We start from the raw sequence: 23,262 nt of genomic DNA on the forward strand, positions 1-23,262 counted from the left end.
TTCCCACATTCTGAGCATTCCCTGCTTTGTTTTAAGCTTTAATTTTTTTTGAAAGATTTTATTTATTTATCTTTAGAGGGGAAGGGAAGGAGAGAGGGAGAGAAATATCAATGTATGGTTGCCTCTTGTGCATTGCCTGCTGGGAACTGGCCTACAACCCAGGCATGTGCCCTGACTGGGAATTGAACCGAGATCCTTTGGTTCACAGGCCTGAGCTCAATCCATTGAGCTACACCAGCCAGGGCTAAGCTTTAATTTAAAAAAATTTAAAATTTAATTTTGGACTTCTGCCAAGATGGAGGCATAGGTGGAGAAGTCGTGCTTTCTCTCACAACCAAGTTTAGAGACAACTAAATATTAGCAACAGAAAACACAGCTAGAACACAGAAAATTGAACTTTTCGGAAGTCTGATAACAACAAATTCTTCAGCCTGACCAGTAAGAGGGGCGAAACCAGCAGCTGGTGGAGCGGGATTTCACAGGAAAACTCGGTCAGACGGACTCGGGCTCGAGGAACCCGGGCACAGGGTTGGAGCTAGTAAGCAACTCAGCGAGCGACCCCGGGGAAACAGCGAGGGAGCAGGGCTGCAGGTTGACTGTGGTGCACAGACAGACAAGCGAGGGAGTGGGCGGTGAGACTACGGGACTGAGCAGGCCCCACTGCGAGCGGCAGCGGAGGGCAGTGCCATTTCCCCGCTCTGACCCCGCCTCCACATACAGCGTCATAACCCAGCAACCTGAGTGGCCCCGCCCTGGTGAACCACCTAAGGTTCTGCTCCTCACCCAGCGGTAAGAAACAGCAGAGGGGGTCGCCATTTCCCCGCTCTGACCACACCCCCACATATAGCGTCATAACCCAGCGACCTGAGAGTCCAAGGCTCCGCTACTCATACTTAACAGGGGGAGAACAGACCAAAAATGGCTCAAGAAGATCTCAAAGCCCCAGAGCCTATAAATCTAAGCGATGAAGAAATAGAAAAACTCTCAGACGCACACTTTAAAACACTGGTGATCAGGATCCTCACAGAACTGGTTGATTATAGCCACAAATTAGACAAACATATGAAGGCGAAACTAATTGAAATGAATGGAATTGCACAGGAAACCAATAGTGATGAAAAGAAAACTGGGACTCAAATCAATGGAGTGGACCAGAAGAAAGCAAATAATGGCCAAACAGAAAAGAGTCAAGAAGCAAGAATTCAAAAAAATGAGGAGAGTCTTAGGATCCTCCAGGACATCTTTAAACACTCCAACATCCGAATTATAGGGGGACCTGAAGGGGGAAAGGAACAGCCACCAATGGAAAACTTATTTGAACAAATAATAAAGGAGAATTTCCCCAATCTGGCAAAGGATATAGACTTCCAGGAAATCCAGGAAGCATAGAGAGTCCCAAAGAAGTTGGACCCAAGAAGAAACACACCAAGGCACATCATAATTACATCAGCCAAGATTAAAATGGAGAGAATCCTAGAAGCAGCAAGAGCTAAGGGGACAGTCACCTACAAAGGAGTTCCCATCAGACTGTCAGCTGATTTCTCAAAAGAGACCTTACAGGCAAGAAGGGGCTGGAAAGAGGTATTCCAAGTCATGAAATCCAAAGACCTACAACCAAGATTGCTCTATCCAGCAAAACTTTCATTTAGAATGGAAGGGCAGATAAAGTGCTTCTCAGATAAGATCAAATTCAAGGAGTTCATCATCACCAAGCCCTTATTATATGAAATGTTAAAGGGACTTATCTAAGAAAAAGAAGTTAAAAAAACATGAACAGTGAAAAAACAGCAAACTCATAGTTATCAACAACCACACCTAAAACAAAAGCAAACTAAAAGGACAGCTAGACCAGGAGTGGAAACATAGAAATGAAGATCACATGAAGGGTTAGCTACAGGGGAGTGGGAGAAGAAGAAGGGGGGAGAAGGTACAGAGACTAAGTAGCATAGACAGTAGATAGAAAATAGGTGGTGGGGGCAAGAATAGTATGGGAAATATAGAATCTAAAGAACTTGAGACACATGGTCATAAACTAAAGGGGGGGGTAATGGTGGGGACGGGGTGGTAGGGTGGAGGGGAATGAAGGGGGGAATAGAACAACTGTACTAGCATAATCAATAAAACATAAATTTAAAAAAATTAAAAATTTAATTTTAGAGAGAGGGGAAGGGAGGGAGAAAGAGATGAGATAGACATCTCTCATTGATGTGACAGAGAAAGATCACTTAGCAGCCTTCTTGTTCGTACCGAACCTGGGACCAAACCCACAACCCAGGCATGTACCCCGACTGGGGATGGAACTGGCGACCTTTTGCTTTGTGGAATGAAGCCCAACAAACTCAGCCATATTGATCAGGGCTATTTTAAGTTTTATTAATGAATAGTTTCACTCTCTGCCTCACTGTCATCACTTTTTGCTATCTTTGTGTGAATTTTCCATTTTGCTTTAAATAGAGTAGAAATAAAATTTCCACCTCTTATTTTTTTTAAAGGTGCATAAGTACATAAAGAAATTACAAGTGAGACAAAAAAAAGTCAGCCTCCACCTTGGTGGGTCCTCAGATCCGTCACTCACCACCTATCCTACAGGCAGACGCTTTTCCCAGCTCATCTGCCCTTTCCGAAACAGGCTGCACATATACATGGGTTATATTTGAAGTAATATCACATAGTTAGCTCTAAGATCTGCGCTTAAAGGGTTGTATCCTTTTCCCCCTACCATGTCCAAATCCCCCTAAATCATCCTGATGGTTTGGCTCCCTTTAGGGGTAACTTAGGTATTTCTCATAGATGTTAATGAATGCTTTACTTTGAAAGTACAGTCAGAATTTACAATTTGGGGGAACTGGCCCCATTTTGCAATTATTAGGTTCCTAATGTTCTTGGAACGAAATAAATATGATAAAAGTTTAGTTAAATAAGTTATTCAACTATGATGTTTCCACTTTCATGTTTCTATATTAATGACTTATCAAATAAATATTTCATTTTGCGGGGGTTCTCTTAGTCTTCTTTCTAATTGTCCTGCAAGCAGTAAGTGGTATTTTTTCACTTATGATTAAGTCTATTTGACTGTGGCCTGAGGAGAGTCTCAGGTGTGATATCACTGATCCAGAAAAAAAAAAAAGAATACAGCCTTATGTTCTTTCTCTTCCTCTGTTCCAGTCCCTGCTCCCTGCATTCCCCTTCACTCATTCATCAATCGCTTGCCAAACACCTAGAAGCATGCCCAGACCAGGCTCTGAGGCTACAGAGGCTACAAGCTATAATGCTCATTCTCACGGTGCTCTCTTCCTAGCAGGGGAGCTGCACTAACCCAGAAATGCCTAGGTTCCTGACTCCCTCCCTGCCAAGGCTCTCTCCTTTGTGACCTAGGAAGTTTCGTACCCTGGCTAAATGCTCCCATTTTGTATTCTCCATGGCTCCTGCCAGAGAGCTGTATACTCAGAATATAACTTACAAGTCCACCTAAGTCTCCTGACTGGTCCAGATTATTGTTTTCTATTCATTAATTCCTTGTGTCCCTCTGATCATTCTAACAACCAGACCCCTCTTCCTGTCAATTCATATCTATCATAACTCGAGATGAGATCCAAAACTCCCATCTTCTGAAGTAATCTTTCTTAATCCACTCCACTCTTATCACAATATTACTCTTAAATATTATGAATTCATTTTGCATTAAGACTTTTTTGTTTACTACTGATGGGTTGCTTCAGAAATGTTCTGATGGTTTGTCTAACAATGAGATTCTTCAAATAGAGAAGTTTTGGAATAAAAAATTATTCTATTTCCTCACGGTGCTTAAGAATAATAGCAATAATAGTTATAAATACTTATCAGGGGCCAAGCTCTAGCCTAAGCATTTTATGTGTATTGATTCCAACTCTAAGATATTATTATTAGTATTCTCATTTTCCAGATGAAGAAACCGAGGACCAAAATAAAGTAACCGGATTCACATCACGCAGCTAGTATATGGCAAAGCGAGTATTCAAATCCAGATGGTCTGTCTCTAAAGTCCATACTCTTAACCTTAACAGGATTAAACAATGGTTGGAACAGTGTACACTCGAAACATACTTGGTAGGTAATCAACAGGTGAGGGGATGCCCTTCGGCAGTTCAAGAGAACACAAAGACTTACCTCTTGCAGAAAAATGAAGTCTTGGACAATCTGGACAGTCAGGTTGTTTACCACCATTGTACTCAAAGGAAGGACGGCTCCTTGACTCACATGGGACCCCAGCTCATTCTTCCCTAGTATGCTTTCTGAAGCAGCTTTAAAAGCAGCAACAGTAGGGTCCTCATTGCTTACCAGGTGAATTTGTTTTAAACTTCCAGTCAGTTGCATCCCTTGGAAATAATTCTTGATAGTTTCCACTATGATCTGTGTACACAAATTCAGAGGGAACTGGAAAATCCCAGAGCTCACAGCTGGAATTGCTACTGTCTCAATGGGTGGCTTGGCAGAGGTGACAAAATTCAGAATATTTACAATGGCCCTTTGCAGATGATAAATACAGCGCTCTCCATGTACTTCCTCCCACCGAGGCCCAACAGCGTGGATAATAACTTTGCAGGGAAGCCTCTCTGCGCTTGTGACTGCTATCCCACCAGTTGGTACTTTACCAAATCTAGAAACCAATCTTGTACTCTCCTTTTGGATTTCTTGGCCGCCAGCTTTCACCAGGGCAGCGGCAAGGCCTCCCCCATGTATAAGGTCTTCATTGGCTGCATTCACTACAGCATCAACAGCATGTCTGGTGAGGTCATCTTTCCAGACAGAGAGCTCTAACCAAGGAGTCAGTCTTCTTCTGAAGACTTGCAGAGACTCGCTGTTACCTTCCCAGGCTGGAGAGACCAGGGTAGAGATACAGCCAAATTTATTCTGGAGAACTTCACACAGCTGACTCTCATTATTTTTTAAAATTTTGAAGTCATTGTGATTAATGGGTATTTGCCAACTATAGTTTTCTCCAAGAATGTCAGTCTCTGGAAAAGGAGAGAAGATTAAAAAAAGAAGAAGAAGAAGTAAGAAATGAGCAAAGGTTCCTTTGAAAAGGATGTGACGCCACCTCAGGTTTGGAGACTGAGTGTCCTATATGCAAAACTGGGATGAACTTCCTCTCGCCCCCTTCCTGGTTCTTTCTCACCTAGATATGTAATTAGACCAAGAATATCTAAGAGTTTTCAATGGTAAATCGCCCATAAAATGCTTACATAGTCTTGTGTCTTGCATTTAGTAAATACTCCATAATTGGTAGCTACCACGATACAATGATGGTGGTAAGAAAACTACATGTGTAGGGCTTCATGATTTTTACAATTTACATAAAAATTGTGAGTTTGGGAAGAACCATGCTTAAGGCATGAATATTGGAAAGGATTTAATTATGAGACAAAAATAAATGGAGGCTTTATTTATAACTTGTTTGCTTAGTCTTTGTGCCTCAGTCTAGGTTCTCTTAGAAGCAGACTCTGAGATATGGATCTGAGTGTAAGTTTATTTGGGAGTTGATCCTAGAAAACACCAGGGGTGTGAGATGGGAGGCCAGAGTGGGCAAGTAAGACAAGAAAAGGAAGGACATGAATAAAGGATGTGTTACAAAGCAAACAAAGCTTAACTCCACTGCGGGACAGCGTGTCTCAAAAGAGTTCTACCACAAGAAGGGGAAAGAAGCTGAAATATTCATCCAACTTCCATCAGTCATTAGTCAAGGATGTTCTGTGGGGGCATGGTCCAGCAAATGGGTGAAGAATCATACTCTAGTTTCATGGGACAATTTTGGTGGAATTAAAACTGATAGATTAAAAATTACTGTATGTGGCAGACAAGAAGATGAGCTGCTCAGATTCCCCTTCAGTGTGGTTATGGAGGGAACCCACCTCAGCTTTCCAGCCAAGGTCACACTGTTCTGAGGGTGGCCCCCATCAATGCTGGCTGATCAAGGCCATTTATGTCCAAGGTGGGACTCCCCTAATGGGCAGTCTCTGCCAAGGTTGGCAGAGCTCTGTCAGTTTTCCTTACAATCTGATGGTTCCACCTGCCCAATCTGATTTCTCCTCTTTTCGTTTCGAAATAAACCTTCTGAATTCCTAACTTCATCTCAGTTTCTGCTTCCTTGAGAACCCAACCTGTGACACCTATTTCGTGGAATCTATGCCATCATTATTATGTGCTACCGAGAAAGGAAAAACAATACCAATTAAACCATGACATATTATTGATAGACAGGGAGTAGCTTTACTTAGAGATGTGAAAAACTGTGCATCCTAAAATAGATAAAATGTGGTAACTAATTATATTTTACTTCAACTATCATTTCTAATCTCAGCCACCTAGAATTTGATGGTTTGAATTATCTAAAAGAAGCAGCACTTGAGTAGCCAGATCCAATTGGCCTGTGCTTACATTTCAAGTGGGCCACCCTTAGAATCAGGCAGGTTCCATGGACTCTTACAGCCCTTGTTGAGTGAGGGAAAACCAGTGGGGCACCTCTTCTGATCAGTTTCTAGGGCTGCAGTCAGAAGAGTCTCACTTCTTGTGGGCAAAGGAAAGGACCAATGGGAACCATAAGAGAACATGCCTGCTGATTCAAACTGCCTATCAAGCAGTCCCCGCTCTGAGGCTCAGGCCAGGTTGCCGCGAGGCCCTGCAATCACGCACCTGAACACCTGCAGGGGAGACAGTCTCCTTCTGTGTTCCCATTTTCCCACAGAGGACAGATCTGAGCAAAGAATTTCTGGAGCAAGACTGAGAGTGAGGTGTTCCTACCTGATTTCTTATTGTAAGCTGCTGCTTCAGCACCCTATGAAAAATGAGAGTGGTTTTAAAAAAACGGAAACCGAATGACTACAAATTACTGAAAACAAATACAGCCTAATGATCACAAAGCAACAGAAACTGCTAAAAGCTCTGGGTTTGAGCAGGTAGGAGAACATGTACTTGTTCCTTTGTTTCATCTGTGTGCTTGAAATACTTGAAGTACTAAATGTTCTAGCAAACACTGACCCTATCCCACTTCCTGGAGGCCATTCAGTGCACTTCTAATTCAGGATGAGATGAAAGGTTAGAGGTTAACACTTGAAAAGGCCCAAAGGCCACAGACCAAAATGACCCCAAACTTTCAGACAGGCCTCCAATTTTTTGCAGAGTTTTCCTAGCTAGAATGGAAGGCACAGGGACATGAGCCACTTCAGCTACACCCTCCACCTGCCAGTCAGAACCCACTTTCCATTGCTTAGCTTATTTCATGGCATCGGCCTGAATGTAGAATTTTATGCTTAAATGAACGAGGGGGTCTTTCCTCTCTTTCCTTGTTTTTATCCATCTTCCATAATTCTCCCCCCTCATTTTGCAAAAGCAGAACTGCTGAATGAGTAGGCAGAATCAAAATGATACTGAAGTTACATTTATAAAAGTCATCCATCCTAATGGTGCCTCTGTTGTTTAGATCAGCATATTCTCGATTCTCTTTGTTTCACATGGTACAAAGAAAAAACTTTTTTTTTTTAAATTTTATTTAGTTACTTTTCAAGTACATTTTTTTTCTCTTCCCCCCCCCCGCCCGGTCTCCCCCCTCCCTCCCATTCCCCCCCCCCAGTCCTCATCTCTGTGTCTTTCATACTTGTTCCTCAAAAGGAAAAAACTTTTATCGGACTATTAAAACCAAACCAAAGACCCAGATTTCTTGCTGTTATAGGAAGAACTATTCATGTGCTGATCAAAGTTTGTGATAAATATGTATTTATATAGAAGTACATTTACCTTAGAAAAGTCCATCCTCTCGGGCTCTGGGGTCTTTAAATGTTTATACTCTGTTTTGTGTTTGAGCAAAGACGATTGTTCCCAAATATGGTGGCCCACTCCTAGAAATGAATACAAAGGATACACTAAGCATTGACCAGATCTTAGGGAAAACTAAACCATAAGAAGGCTAAACGTGATTTCTGACCTTGAGTAGTTTTTAGTTTTACTAGGGAACAGGCACTATTCCCTATTGTTTTGCTGCTATAGGTACTGTTTACCTTCTATCCTTTACAGAGAGGCTCCAGTTGGAATAATGGCAGTTCAGAGATGGGCAAGCGCCATATGGGCTATAGCAGGGAAAGCTTTATGGAGAAGGTAAGACTAGAACCAGACCTTGAAGGATGGAGCAGGTTTTTACGCAGTTAGAGAAGGAGAATGATACCAAGTAGTAAGACTGAGCATGGTATTAAAAATAAAATGAGGCCCTAGCTGGTGTGGCTCAGTGGATTAAGCACCGGCCTGCGAACCAAAGGACCACAAGTCTGACTGCCAGTCAGGCCATGCCTGGGTTGCAAGCCAGGACCCCAGTGGGGGGGGGCGCATAAGAGGCAACCACATATTGATGTTTCTCTCCCTTTCTATCTCCCTTCCTTACCTTCTCTAAAAATAAATAAATAAAATCTTTTAAAAATTAAATGAGGAGAAACCAACTATACAAGTGAGCATGAAGAACCCTGGAGAGTATTTGAAGAACTGTACTTATGCCTGTCAAGGGTGTGTGTACTGAGTTTGTGGTAAATTCCTTGATGTAATAAGAAAGAAGAGAGCTTCAGGCCAAGATGGAGGCGTAGGTGGAAATACTCTACCTCCTCACACAACCAAAATTAAGGACAACAAAGATTAAGAAACAACACCACAACCAAAACAGACAGAAAATTGAACTGTACAGAAGTCCAGTAACCATTCAACCTGTAAGAGGGGCGAAGTCAGCGGCAGGCGGAGAGGGGTCATGGCAAGAAAAGGCGGTAGCTGGCAGACCCCGGAGCACAGGCTATGCAGAGCTGACCATGATCACACATTTGTGCGCAGATAAACTAGACAAAAACGGGCAGCAAGACAGACCACGCAACCCAGGGCTCCAGCGCTGGGAAATTAAGCCTAAAAGCACCAATTGAAAAGGTGCCAGGAGAGACTCCCAGCCTCACAGGAGAATCCGTTAGAGAGACCCACGGGATCCTAGAACACAAGCCCACCCACCCAGGAAACAGCATCAGAGGAACCCAATTTGCTTGTGGGAAGTGGCAGAAGGGACTGAAATCCGAGTGAGAGCAGAGCAAGTGCCACTGTTCCCTTTCGGAACCCACCCCCACATACAATGTCACAACCCAGCTACTGGGTTGACCCGCTGTGGTGAACAACTAAGGCTCTACCACTCATACGTAACAGGTGCGACATGACCAAAAAATTATGGCTCAAACAAAAGAACAAATCAAAGCCCCAGAGCCAATACTTTTAAGCAACCAAGAGATAGCCAACCTACCAAATGCACAGTTCAAAACACTGGTGATCAGGATGCTTACAGAACTGGTTGATTTTAGTCACAAATTAGATGAAAAAATGAAGGCTACACTAAGTGAAACAAAGGAAAATGCACAGGGAACCAATAGTGATGGGAAGAAAACTGGGACTCAAATCAATGGAGTGGACAAGAAGGAAGAAAGAAACAACCAAACAGAAAATAATGAAGCAGCAGGAATTCAAAATAATGAGGAGAGGCTTAGGAACCTCCAGAACATCTTTAAACGTTCCAACATCCAAATTATAGGGGTACCAGAAGGGGAAGAGGAAGAGCAACAAGTGGAAAACTTACTCGAACAAATAATGAAGGAGAACTTCCTCAATCTGGCAAAGGAAATAGACTTCCAGGAAGTCCAGGAAGCTCAGAGAGTCCCAAGGAAGGTGGACCCAAGAAGGAACACACCAAGGTACATCATCATTACATTAGCCAAGATTAAAATGAAGGAGAGAATCCTAGAAGCAGCAAGAGCTAAGGGACAGTCACCTACAAAGGAGTTCCCATTACACTGTCAGCTGATTTCTCAAAAGAAACCTTACAGACCAGAAAGGGCTGGAAAGAAGTATTCCAAATCATGAAAGGCAAGGATTGCTCCTACATGCAGTTAGAGAAGATTGGATACCTACATCCAAGATTGCTCTATCCAGCAAAGCTTTCATTTAAAATGGAAGGGCAGGTAAAGCACTTCTCGGATAAGGTCAAGTTCAAGGAGTTCATCATCACCAAGCCCTTATTATATGAAATATTAAAGGGACTTATCTAAGAAAAAGAAGATGAAAAAAATGAACAGTGAAAGGACAGCAAACTCACAGTTATTAACAACCACACCTAAAATAAAAGCAAACTAAGTGGACAGCTAGAACAGGAGCAGAACCATAGAAATAGAGATCGCATGAAAGGTTAACAACAGGGGAGTGAGAAGAGGAAAAGGGGGAAGAAGGTACAGAGAATAAGTAGCATAGATGGTGGAGATAAAATAGGGGGAGGGCAAGAGTAGTGTGGAAAATGTAGAAGCTAAAGAACTTGTGACACATGGACATGAACTAAAGCGGGAGAATGTGGGGGGGTGCAGGGTGGAGGGGAATGAAGGCAGGGAAGGGGACAACTGTAATGACATAATCAATAAAATACATTATAAAAAAGAAAGAGGAATATCTGGATAAAAATCAGAAACACTGAAAAATCTATTTTAATGATTGTCCATCAATTAGACAGAAATGAAAATGCCTAACTACATAGTAGCCTACACTAGTTTCCCACACAGTTGCCATTTGCCTCTGAAATGATTTGTAATGCCTTTGCAGTAGAAAAACTTCGTATGGTTATGTACAGCATCAGAGCACTATTATTCTTACATGTCAGGAAAAGTGGCATGTCCAGTACAATCCTAAAGTTGGAAGGCAAGATGAATTTTTATACCCAGAGGGCACTGTTGTTTTTTTTTTTTCCACAAAAGAAGGAAGTCTTCAGTGTTGGCTTTGGTGGTGGGTGGGCTTCCTGGGGGCTTTTGCCTTCGATGGTGTTGCACTTGTTTTTTTCTATAGACCAGGCTTCAAAGGGATACATTTGCTGTGGTGGTGGTGGGGTCAACCCCAAAGAAACTAGAAACAAGGAGCATATTGCCCCAAACATCCAATCTCTTCCATTTTAAAAATACCACCAATAACAACAAAAGCCTTCCTAATTTTCCATAACTGGTTCCTACTATGTTCTTTTTTCTGCAGGGGCAGCATGAAGATGACTCTTCTCCATCCATCTGCCTGTTCAGCCCACGGTAGTGGGCCCCTGCCTCACCCCCTGCCATCCTCTGAAACTGCTCATCAGTGTCCTCCAGGAGGTTAACCCCAGCAGACTCTCTTCTGTCCTTTTTCTTTTTTTAATTATATTTTAGTGATTATGATATTACAGTTGTCCTGATTTTTCCCCTTTCGTCCCCTCCACCTAACACCCCCTACTCTCTCAGGCAATCCCTGCACCACTGTTCACGTCCATGAGTCATGAATATAAGTTCTTAGGCTACTCTTTACTATACTGTGCTTCCCCATGACTATTCTGTTGATAGTTTTGATCTCCTTCTTTTTCTTAAGTCCTTTTAACATTTCGTATAATAATAGTTTGGTGATGATGAACTCTTTTAGTTTTCTCTTGTGTGGAAAGGGGGAAGCTCTTTATCTGCCCTTTGATTCTAAATGACAGCTTTGCTGGGTACAGCAACCATGGCTGTAGGTCCCTGCTTTTCATGACTTTGAATATTTCTAGCCAATTTCTTCTAGCCTGCAAAGTTTCTTTTGAGAAACTTTGGGGACAGACTTATAGGGACATCCCCGTAGGTACATAACTAACTGCTTTTCTTGTGCTGCTCTTAAGATTCTTTCTTTATCTTTAACCTTTGGCATTTTAAATATGATGTGTCTTGGAGTGGACCCCTTTGCATCCATCTTGTTTGGGACTCTGTGCTTCCTGGTCTTCTGTCCTAATTTTTACTTGACCTCTGTCTATAGTTATTGTGTTCTTTGAGTCCTAAAACTCTGCTTTCTTGGCTTCTCCTGTGCCATCTTCCCTTGGTTCTTTTGCTACCTTTCGCTTTACAGGCCTTTTGCCTGGATTCACCTCCCTACCCTCAGTCAACTCTCTCCAAAATCCATGCTTTCTCTCCCGGTTTCCATAGCTCAATTAATGACACACCATTTAACCACTCAAGTCAGAAATCTAGAATTTTTCTCATTTGTCCCATAACCAAAACATCAGCTAGGTCCAAACACCTAGGTCACTTATGCCCTGACCCTCCTTGCCCATTGGCCACTTCACTTCAGGGCCTCAGGGCCTCTTGCCTGAGCTAGGTCACTACTTCTCTTTAAAGATTTAAATGTGTTTAGTTTTACATTTTATTGTCTGAATGGGTACTAGTTTAGTGGCTCAAATTTAGAAAGTGTGAAGCTCCTTCCGACCCCTGACTGCAGAATCATAAAGTCTGTGCAGTCATAAGTGTGATGGTACTATCAAGTTGTTCTCCATAAAGACCGACCTATTTCCAGTCTTACCAGTCATGTGCAAAATCCTTACCTCTGGTCTCTCTGCCCCCATTCATCCCTGCTTGGAAACGTGTCCTCCACCCGGCTGTCACCACCTTTCTACATGCACACCTGACATGTCACTCTCCTGTTCCCCCAGCTGACAATCTTTCCATTTCTCCGCACTGATCGTCAAGACCTTTCGCTGTCTAGACCTGTGCTGTCTGCCCAGTGTGGGCCATTGGCCACAGGCAGCTAGCTTTTGACCTCCTAAAATGTAGCTAGACCCAACTAGCCACAGATAAACACCGGATTGCAAAGACTCTGTATGACCAAGAGGATGTAAAAATGTAAGTATTTAATATTCATCACATGCTGAATGATTAAATTAGGATACATAAATGATTAAATTTAGGATATGTTGAGTTAAATAACATCATTGAAATTAATTTCGCCTTATATTTTTAAAAATATGGCTCAAAAAAATTTTAAGTAAATTTATTTATTTTTGGAGATGGGAAAGGAGGGAGAAAGAGAGAGAGAAAAATCAATGTGTGGTTACCTCTTGCATGGTCCCCCACTGGGGATCTGGCCTGCAACCCAGGCATGTGCCCTGACTGGGAATAGAACCTGTGACCCTTTGGTTCGCAGGTTAGCACCCAATCCACTGAGCTACACCAGCCAGGGCCAAAATTTTTTAATTAGTCATTGGTTTCATCATATTTGTACTGAACAGCACTGGTCTAGCCCCTTCCTCCATCATCTCCCTCACCTATCTCATCTCCTCCAAGCCTCCAGTCTCCATGTGTGCCTCAGATGCTCTCCTCCAACTACCCACCAACGCACACACTCATTGAGATTCTGCTTCAAACGTCCTCTTGGGGGCATTCAAGAGATTTGCTTCTTCATTCACAAGTCCGCCTCCCGTTACTAGCCTGTGAGGCGGGCGCCTCCAGGCTCATCGGTAGTCCCTAGCACACGAGGCAGCACTGTCGGTCAAGACAAGGAATGAAGGCAGAAAGACCCCCAGAGCCCATCTGAAGCACAGGGTTGGAGGGACGTAACAGGTGATAGGTTATAACGCAGGCGAACCATTTCAATTTTTTTTTTAAATGCAGGTATTAATCTAACTCAGAATGGGGATTACACTTTAGCTGCATATAACCGTAACAACAATGAGAGTCAAAAGAAATCACAAACTCGGGAGAAACTGTGACTTTCGCATCTGACCAGTCTCATGCTCCCGTGGGGCCCTGGCTCTGGGGGCCGCCCGCCACCTAAGCCCAAGCCCGCGGGAGAGGAGCCGCGAGAGCACCGGTCCCCCACCGCCCCGGGGTCTGGGGGGCTGCAGGACGGGACCTACTCACCCGGCCGACGGCTGCAGGCGAGGCCGCAAGTAGAGAAAGGGGAGCGGCACTGCCGGGAATAGGGAGGGAGCTCAGGGAAAGCGAAACTGAAACTTCGCTGCCCCGGCCGCTGGGCGGGACACACCCCTGACCCCGACCAGGCGCGGCAACTACCGGAGCAGCGGCGCCAGACCTACACCGAGAGCCATGGCCTCGAACCCCTGCCCGCCGTCCCCGCTGCTGGTGCGGGTGTCCGAGCCCTGCCACGGGCAAAATCTACATTGGAAGCTGGAAAGCTACTTCCAGAGCCGGAAGAACTCGGGCGGCGGGGAATGCACCGTCCGACCCCTGGGTGCCAGCGCCCCGGACACCTTCAAGGTGGAGTTCTTGGACAGGGCAGGTGAGGCGCAGGCCCGGGGCTGGGGGTGCAAAGGTCGTCCCTGGGGCTCACCCCCAGGCAGACCCAGTGCTAGCTGACCTAGGAGAGAAGGCGGGACAAAGTATGGCACTGTCTTGTAGGGGTACAGGAACCTAGGCCTCTGGCTGCCAAGAGACGCAGCCACGGTGGCAGACAGAGCCCAGAGTTGCCCAGTCGGCGATGTAGCCTGACTGCGCCTTGACGTGGACACCTTTCCAGCATCCAAGTCCCAGCTCATCTTTCTCAGATCTCAGAAGAGCAACCTTCTCCTGCCCCCACCCCAGATGCCTGTCACCCTTTGCCATTTAGGTATTCCCCTTTTATGTTTAGAATAAATACTCCATTGATTTATTTGGGGGGGATTGTAATAATAATATATGCACACCATAGAAAAGAGAGAAAAGAATAAAGAACACCTGGAGGTAAACAATGTGGTGGGTTTGGTATGTTTCTTCCAGCCTCTCTCTATGAATGGCAGTAAACACCTACATATATTTACAGAATTCTGAGTCTGTACTGTTCACTCCCTGTTTTTTCAGTCCACTTTATGTGAGTATTATTATTACCTATGACAGAAAAGGGAAACCGAGACAGTTTCAGAGACATGACTTTTAATGAATTGTCAGTGTTCGATTATCATTGATCTTTCATTCATACAGTAAAACTGAGGCTCCCACTTGAGAGTTTTGAAGAGCTCCCCCTGCCCCCCCCACCCACACAGCCCCAGGACGCAGGGAGCAGCCCTTACTGGGAGGGTGATGGGTAGGGTACAGATGCCCGAATAAGAGGAGTATTTAAAGTCACTCCCATGTCTATGTGTATGTGTATGTTTAATGTCTCCACTGAAGCCAAGGAGAGAGTGTTGAAAAAAGAAGCGCACCAGATTTGGGTTGACCACAAACCTGTGACTATTTTCCTGGAACCCACCAAAAATCCAATAGAGGAGAATATGAGACCTGGAATGTCTCAAGTGCAAACAGCATCACAAGAAGGGGAGAGGTCTGGTGAGAAGCATCCAGGTGAAGAACATATTCCTAATGCTGTGGATTCCTGTGTCCAAAATGTGAGTATTTGAAAGAAGGAGCCAGGTATGTGCTCGCAACTTCCTCCTCCGTCGCTGTACCTTTCACTGTTGGTCCAGCAACTGTTGACTGAGGACTTACTGTGAGGTGGGCATCGTTTTAGGCAGTGGGAAACAGAAGACAGCAGGTCCCTGCTGGGTGTTGAGAGGTACATAGCAGGACAATAAACAAGTAAAACAAACAAAGAAAACAATTTCAGAGAGTGATATGTGCCTTAGAGAGTTACTGGGCCAGGGCGAGTAAGGGGAAGGAGGCGGTGCTGCTTCTAACCAGTAGTCTGAGACTTCTCCCAGGTGATGTTTGGCCTAAGACTTGATTTTTTTTTCAATTTTTAAATTGTTGTTCAATTACAGTTGTCCCCATTTTTCCCCCATTGCTCTCCCCTGCCCTGCCCACCCACCCTCTGCCACATTCAATCCTCTACCCTCCACCCCCTGGTCCTTGTCCGTGGGTCCTTTATGTACCTGTCGCTTGACTTGATCCTTCTCCTGGCCTGAGACTTGAATGAGAAGGAACGAGCCATATGAAGAGTCATGTGACAAATCAATATCAACTGCCTACTGTGTGCCAGGCACTGGGGCTATAGCCAGGAGCATACCAGACTCGGCCTTCAGGGACCTCACATTCTAATGAGGGACATAGACAGTCATAGTAAACAAATAGATTTATAACGTTTGCCAGTGGTAAGTGCTAGGAAAAATAAAGCAGGACAAATGACAGTGACAGGACCACTACTTTAGTATGTCGGGAAAAACCTCTCCAATGAAGTAATGTCTGAGTAGAGACATGCATGAAATAAAGGAGCTAGCCTAGCTAAGTGGATTTCTGTGGGAAAAATGTTCTAGGCGGAGGGGAGCACAAGAGCAAAGGCCCCAAGACAGGAGCTTACATCCTGAGCATCAGGAACTACAAGGAGTCAGGCCAGTGTGTGTAGAGGGCAGTGAACAGGGAAGAGAGTGATACAAGAAGAACTTGGAGAGACACTAAGAAGTCAGGTGTTTGGGGATGAAGGTCAAGACTTTGGCTTTTCACTTAAATGTTAGGGGGTTCATCATGATTTTGAGCCTGGGATGTGGTGTGATCTGATTTACATTTCTAAAGGATCACTTTGGCTGCTGTGTGGATGATGGATTGTGGGAAGGGGCTAGAGTGGACGGTCAGAGCCCAGTCAGGAGGAGTTGCAGTGGGCCCGGGGCAAGGTGGTAATGACTTGGATTGTAGGGTGGTCCTGATGGCAGTGTAAGGAGTGGCTGAATTCAGGAAGCGTTTTCAGGGAAGAGCTAGAGGAAGGATATTATGTGCAGAGGAAATAGCATGTGCAAAGACCTTGAGGGGTAGCAAAACATTAGAAATCCTGCTTTTATATTATATTCAATTTTCCTACCTTTTTTAAAGCCTAATCTAATGTGCTTGTCTTATACTTGAGTTTCTAAAAGCTGGGAGCTTAGAGGGCCCAGTAATATTGCATGTAGTTAGGTGTTTAGTTAAAAAAAGTGGCGGGGGGTGGGGCAGGAGGGATTGAAGATGAGAAAAAAAACAGTAATGAGAAAAAACATCCTCAGATTTATGACTCCCTTCCAAGCTCACAGACTCTTTCGTGAGAACCATAGCAGCTTCTTAGAATGACAAGCGCCTTTTCTCCACTGCCTTCCCTAAGGCCAAACAGACAGTGGCAACTGTAAAATCCAGACCATTAGTCCACAGTACCTTTTAAAAATTCTCATACCCAGCCCTGGCTGGTGTGCCTCAGTGGATTGAGTGCCAGACTGAGAACCAGAGGGTTACGGGTTCCATTCCCAGTCAGGGCACAAGCCTGGGTTGCAGGCCAGGTCCCCAGTAGGGGGTACGTGAGGAGCAACCATACATTGGTGTTTCTCTCCCTCTCTTTCTCCCTCCCTTTCCCTCTCTCTAAAAATAAATAAATAAAATCTTTAAGAATAAATAAAATAAATTCTAATACCCAGACTCTACATTTATATCAGGCTCCCTGGAGAGGTGCCTGGGCCTTAGCTTTTTTTTTTTTAACTTCCCAAGTGAGCCTAATGTGCAGACAGACAGGGCTGAGAACCTCCGGGCTCTCACATGCTGCATCCTGTGTGAAGAGGATTTGAAAGTCGTCCTCTGCTAATGGAGGACACACACAGCAGTTGTTTCTCTAGTCTTTAGACATTCTCTTGAGAGGAGACTGTAGGCCTGCATGTCTGAGTGATTTCATTTCTTGCTTTGAAAATTTCAGATCTTCCTTACTGTCACGGCTGAACTGAACTGTAACCTGTTCTCTAAAGAGCAGAGGGAGTGCATAACTACTCTCTGCCCCAATGTCGCAAAAATGGAGGGCTACAATGGAGTTGAGAGAGTGTGTGGTACCTTCCAAGATATTGAAAAAATACATGGCTTCTTGAGTGAGCAGCTTGTAAAAAGCGAGCGGAATCCTGAATCATCGCCTTTGACAACAGAGTGGGAGCCACTCCAGGAAGGCCAGAACAGCTGTGGTTCTCCCTCTGAACCAAAAACCAAGTCAGAAGGAAAAAGCAACTGCTATGAAGTTCCCTTATTTCTCTTTGAGTACTTCCAATATACCCATCCTGGAAAAATGGACTCAGTAGAGAAAAGATTTGGTATAAAAATAAAAAGTCATGAGAGTTCTCCTGATATGGTCTCTTTCGATTTCACCCCAAGTCAATCAGGTGACATCAAATCAGCTCAAGAGTCTTTTATCCACGAGTTTCAGCAGAGCATAGGAACTATGAAGAAGGAATGTGTTGTATTGGCTGACAGTAAGCAGGCAAGTAAAATCAAACAGAAACTGAGTCACCAGTTTCGAAAGCTTTATATGAAGGAGAATGGAGGAGAATTAATTCTTATGGGTACCCATGATGACGTTTCAGCTGCCACACATTTTATTGCCTCCCAAACCTCTGAAAGTCCTGTCGAGGCTTCTGTGAACATATTGATTCTAAGTACGAGGAACGTAATCGAGGTTGACACGGCACACTACAAGCTTTTAGAAGCTGCATTACTGCAGGAGGTATCAGAGATAGAACAAAAGTACAGCACTCAAAGAAAGGTTTGGGAAGAAGGTCAGAAAACCTGCATTGTATTTGAACCTAAGGACAAGAAGTTAGATCTGTCTGTGCACGCTCGCGCAAGTTTCATTGATGCCTATCAACATGTCTCATGTCAGCTGATGAGAGAAGTTCTTCCATTGAAATCTTTGGGCAAGGAGAGAAAGAACTTATATGGGACCAAGTTCATTGGTGACCTTAGAAATAGGCATCCAGGTGTATGTGTTGTGTTAAATCAAGAGTCAATGACCTTTATTGGGTTGCCGAATCATCTTGCAAAGGCAAAGCAGTATGTCTTACAAACAGGGGGAATGTCCCCGTTAGCTGGACAGAAACAGAATGAGGATCGTGAAACACCCATGGACGTTGATGGGAATGGTTCAGAAACAGCTTCACCAACATCCCAGCGCTCTGCCAGTTCTCAGGCGTCAGGAGTGAACAAGGAAGAGGTCATATGTGTCATCTGTATGGAGCCCATTAGAAACAAGCTAGTGCTCCCAAAGTGCAAGCACGAATTCTGCGCCCCCTGTATCAACAAAGCCATGACATATAAACCAGTCTGTCCCATGTGCCAGGATCCCTGTGGTGTCCAGAAAGGGAATCAGCCGGAGGGAAGCATGACTTTCCAAGTCCAAAAATACTCACTCCCAGGCTATGAATCCTGTGGCTCCATTGTGATTAATTATGATATGAAAGGAGGCATACAAACAGTAAGTGTGTCTGAGATCCATGGGTTTCTTTCCAGTGTGCTGAGCAAAGAGACTGTGCTGTTGCCAATTAGTGGATTTCCCAGGGACTTATTTCCATAGTCATATACAGTGGCTTTAAATAGTGGTAAAAGTAACAATCTTTGCCTATCACTTATGTTTTCTGTCTATTAGGGGAGAGGAAGGATGGGTGGTGATTGATCATGTATTAGGGTGGGGGGAGTCAGGAAGGTGGATGGTATTCCCAGCATGAATTTAGGAAAAGAGGAGAAATATGAATTCTTCAATACCTTTTTTTTTGGTTTTGATGTCTTCTATCTGAAAACGAATACATCTATCTGTATAGGAAAGTTTAGACTCAGGCATGTGTTTATGCAACATTGTTTTGTCTTCATGCAGGAAGAGCACCCAAACCCAGGAAAGCCATATGCTGGAACATGGCGCACTGCATACTTGCCTGATAACAAGGAAGGACGGGAGGTTTTGAAACTGCTTCAGAAAGCCTTTAAACAAAAGCTAATTTTCACAGTGGGAGAGTCTCGAGTTACAGGACTCTCCAATGTCATTACATGGAATGATATCCACCATAAAACGTCCATGTCTGGGGGACCGGAAAGGTGAGAACTTTTTGAAATAAAATGATGGCTAAACAGAATTTAGAGCTTGTAAGATATGGCATCTTGAGGATATGGCTACAAGGGACTCTTTACAGACACGGGATTGGGTACGGTACAGTTATTTTGAGAGATGTTAATCTCAAAGGCAGATTGGTTCCCATCACCTTCTACGCTGCCAGCCACAAAGCATCATACAGTTAGTCAATTTTGCATCACAAGGCAAGAGGCTTCAAAATCCTAGATGAGTGATATCTCAGATGACTTGATTTGAGGTTTCCTGTTTGTTTGCAGGGTAGATCCTAGGAACATTATTTACTTAGCCTTCTTTGAAGATCATACTTTCTTCTACCTGTTCCTTTCATCGCTCCACAGAGATCCTAAAATCACTTGGCTAATAGTGCTCTAGCAAAACTCTTATTTAGTGTTGTGAATGTTGTTTTATAGGCAATCCAATTGGTCTCAGTGAAATTCAGATACGATACCTAACGCGTAGTACTCAAAAGGATCCTGAGACTTTCTCAAATTTTCCAAACTTGAAAATCCTCCTGTAGCACACACTACATTTTTATATATAAAGTATAAAATATATACTATGCTTTTATATAGAACATGTTATATTTTTATATATAAACCATTTATTTTTAATATAGTGTAGTATAACTTTATGAGAGTCGCTGCTTACCACGAGCTGAAAACACGAAATGTCTTGTTGGAAGGCAGATGCTAGGCAGACAGCTAGGCTCACTGACTAGCTAAAGGGCTCACATCTGCACGCCAACAAGTGGTTATAAGTCATCCGCCTTCAGGAGTGCTTGTTAATGTTTGCAACACAATGTTAATGCCAGCAACCTGCTCTACACATTCTTTAAAACCATGTGTGATGAAGCTAAGGGGCTTTTCCTTCTGCAGATATGGCTACCCTGATCCTAATTACCTGAAACGCGTCAAACAGGAGCTGAAAAATAAAGGAATTCAGTAAGAAGACTGCCGGAAGGATGTCTTGAGCCAAGCTTTCAAAAGACACAGTTGAAGGAGCAGAGTAAATATCCTTATGTAGAAAGACCTTTTACAAATGTTCATCTCAAGGGTTCGTGGAAGAGTAAGAATCTGTTATGTTGTTTTTGGAGTGCTACTTTTTATGGAAGACAAAGCCCCCGATATCTGTGTGACTTTTGCTGCAGGGGTGATATGCCTCATTCTTGGGTCATTGTTGCAGGGCAGAGAGGATGGAGTGTTGTGGACCTAAAGTCATCATCTGTGCTCTGCAGTTGAAACACCAGCTGCCAGTGGGTCCTCTTTGGACCGCCATCTCCGGGGTGGTCCCTTAGTTTTTTGTTGGTTGATTTGCCCTTTAAATACTGTGAAAGTGAAATCCTAGTGCAAATGGGGGAAGTAGGGAGGCTTTGGTTATGAAAAAATTAAGACACATGTTCCCCTCTTTTGTGGCCAGAAGAGTGACTGGGAGCAGAGATCGGGCAACCTTTGGTGATAAAGCACATAAGGCTATTATTTTTCATGACACAGGGCCTGGTATACAGTTGGTACTTAACAAATTTTTGCTACCAGACTTAGGTGGCTAATACCACAGCAGAGGAATATATGTTCCCCAAATCTTTATCAGAGGCAGGAGTAAGGAAGCCATTTCTGGAGTCCTCACCACTGATTTGGAAAACGGGGTTTCTTATCTGGTTATCTACACTGCAGCCTCTCTCCAAAAATGATGAATGAGGTGTCTTTTTCTTTCCTTAAACATACGCACACACACATACATATATATTTGGTCAGAGGGCAACAGCTAATATTTACTGTGGACTTATTTTGTCCCCTTTATAAGATCTTCACATTCGTGTGATTGATACGAGTAGGACTCCATTTTATAACTGAGAAAGCTGATGTACAGAGGACACCTTGGCGAAGGTCACCCAGTTAACAAGCAGAAGTGCTAGGATTTAATGGAGATAGCCTGGCCTCAAGGCTTCTGTACCCCAGAGCTTCTCCTCCACAAAGCCGGCCTAGGCGTTCCCTGGGCTTCTCTCACAGCAAATTTCCTCTGAAGAAGTCTTATTTGAAGAACTTAAAAACCCAGAATCTTTTCCTTCGACTGGAGAGTTGAGGAAGCTTAAACTAAATCATAGCCCCCCCTTTTTTTAAAAAAAATCAGATGATACATTTAAATTTTGGTGATTCATTAAAGTCTTTACCATTATGATTAGTTGTTTTGTATCTACTAAGCTTTAGCTAAATTTGCTTCAAATAAACTCCAGTTTGGTTCCTGCTCCTTGATTACAGTGCCAAGTGTGCACAGGCAGTTCGGTGGTGTGAGCGGTTGGGAAGCCTTTGGATTGCTGCTTTTGCTCTGCAGAAGGTATTATCACATGTATCTGCTTTCAATAAAGTTATTTCCGCATTAGGAGCAGATTGTCTGTGTTCTTTCCCCACTTTTTTCTCCTCCTTTAGGTTAAGATTCTGGTGGTTTCTCACAATATATAGAGTGTACAACAAAATCACTTTTGACTTCACTATTGCCACTTTCAGCTGTGAAAAATCACATGTAGTATTATTTTTCCTTAACCCATAGAGTACTACAAAGGTAAGAGTACGCAGCAGGTTTTGACTCTTCTCTCCTTCTGGAGAAAGCATCTGCAACACCTTATCAAACTATACTTGCCCCCTTCTTGCCCCCAGAATTTCTGTTTCACTTTTCCAGTGTTGGTGCTGGAATAGCCAGGTGGCTCACTGGGCACCGCAAATCAGGGCACCCTTCTCTCCAAAGAAAAAGATAATTGAAAATAATATTGAGGCATCTGATGTTTTCCTAAAGATGGCAAGCTTCAGCACTCAGTTCCAATGTGTGGGTTTTCCCCCCACACATCAGAGCAATTTTCTGACACCAGCAAAGTGTCCTACAATTCAACTCAATTCTGACACTATCTACCAGGAGAAAATACCAGATTCCCTGGGTAAAGGCTCAGTCCCATAAGTCTGCCCTGTACTTCAGATGGCAGTAATAAACCCCACTTGTTACCTGGGCCTCTGCTGAATAGCTGTAAATCTGAGGTTCCCATCACACCCTCCTTGGATAATTTCCTAGAGCAACTCACAGAATTCAGGAAACCAGTTTACTCACTAGATTATCTGAATATTACAAAGAACATGACCTGGGGCTCTGGGGCATGTGTCTCAGTTGGTTGGAGTGTTGTCCTGTACACAGAAAAGACATGGGTTTGATTCCCAGTCAGGGCACGTGCCTGGGTTGTGGGTTTGGCCCAGATGTTAGGGGTGGTCAATGATGCGGGTTGTGAAAGAATTCACAAAGAAGAAAATGCAGGGTGCAAAGCTTTTTATTGACTTTCTAAGACTGGAAAGGGGCGTGGTGTGGAGAGATACATTAGCTTCAAAAGGTGGGGGCTGTGAGCTTTTATTGGATCACAATTGGATCACAGGGGTTGCTGTTGTGTGGCCCCTGGGCTGTTGCGGGTGTTGTAACACTAGAGGTTTCAGCTGGTTTTGCAAAAGCTGAAGTTTGCTCCAATGTTATCTTTTGCCTTCGGCTGTGGGGGAGGTTAGTCCTGCTTTGTTCTTGCTTTCCAGTCATTTCCAGTCCTGGGGACATAAGCTTAGAAGAGTGAAATGGCAGTCATGTTTAACAAGTCACACGCCTGCTTGGCAAATGGAGACAGGACAGCAG

The 23,262-nt window shown here is 43.8% G+C and overlaps 2 protein-coding genes across 5 annotated transcripts in view; one reads left to right on the forward strand and one right to left on the reverse strand.

Annotated features, from left to right (window-relative positions):
• The window catches only part of PARP9 (poly(ADP-ribose) polymerase family member 9), a 33,886-nt gene extending 20,077 nt beyond the window's left edge, over positions 1–13,809 (reverse strand). Inside the window, exons 1-4 of one of the 3 annotated variants that reach the window (XM_053663052.1) lie at positions 13,707–13,809; positions 7,771–7,871; positions 6,778–6,811; positions 4,147–4,994 (exon numbers count right to left, since the gene is read on the reverse strand). In XM_053663052.1, the coding sequence (XP_053519027.1) occupies positions 4,147–4,994; positions 6,778–6,811; positions 7,771–7,785 (897 nt within the window). In that variant the 5' untranslated portion in view covers positions 7,786–7,871; positions 13,707–13,809. Of the gene's footprint in view, positions 1–4,146; positions 4,995–6,669; positions 6,812–7,770; positions 7,872–13,111; positions 13,295–13,706 lie in introns of those variants that run through there. The other 2 variants (XM_053663050.1, XM_053663051.1) reach the window with 2 other exon arrangements.
• A 9-nt stretch (positions 13,810–13,818) lies between these two features.
• On the forward strand, positions 13,819–21,987 carry DTX3L (deltex E3 ubiquitin ligase 3L). Of its 2 annotated transcripts, XM_053663053.1 has the most exons (6): positions 13,996–14,085; positions 14,205–14,412; positions 14,952–15,166; positions 17,422–18,960; positions 19,357–19,574; positions 20,484–21,987. In XM_053663053.1, the coding sequence occupies exons 2-6, from the start codon at positions 14,388–14,390 to the stop codon at positions 20,551–20,553; spliced, it is 2,067 nt and encodes a 688-aa protein (XP_053519028.1). In that variant the 5' UTR covers positions 13,996–14,085; positions 14,205–14,387; the 3' UTR covers positions 20,554–21,987. The 2 variants fall into 2 exon arrangements, with proteins under 2 accessions (XP_036988284.2, XP_053519028.1); XM_037132389.2 differs by lacking the exon at positions 14,205–14,412 and having other exon boundaries at positions 13,819–14,085.
• Positions 21,988–23,262: the final 1,275 nt, after the last annotated feature.

This window comes from Artibeus jamaicensis, unplaced genomic scaffold (assembly GCF_021234435.1).
Source record: "Artibeus jamaicensis isolate MK-2021 breed Jamaican fruit bat unplaced genomic scaffold, CSHL_Jam_final contig_3126, whole genome shotgun sequence".
In the NCBI taxonomy this organism is placed as follows: domain Eukaryota; kingdom Metazoa; phylum Chordata; class Mammalia; order Chiroptera; family Phyllostomidae; genus Artibeus; species Artibeus jamaicensis.

Coding starts and splice junctions, on each gene's coding strand:
- DTX3L (XM_037132389.2), top strand. CDS start 13,893: ATGGCCTCGAACCCCTGCCCGCCGTCCCCGCTGCTGGTGCGGGTGTCC. Junction 18,961..19,356: donor TGAAAGGAGGCATACAAACA/GTAAGTGTGTCT, acceptor GTCTTCATGCAG/GAAGAGCACCCAAACCCAGG. Junction 19,575..20,483: donor ATGTCTGGGGGACCGGAAAG/GTGAGAACTTTT, acceptor TTCCTTCTGCAG/ATATGGCTACCCTGATCCTA.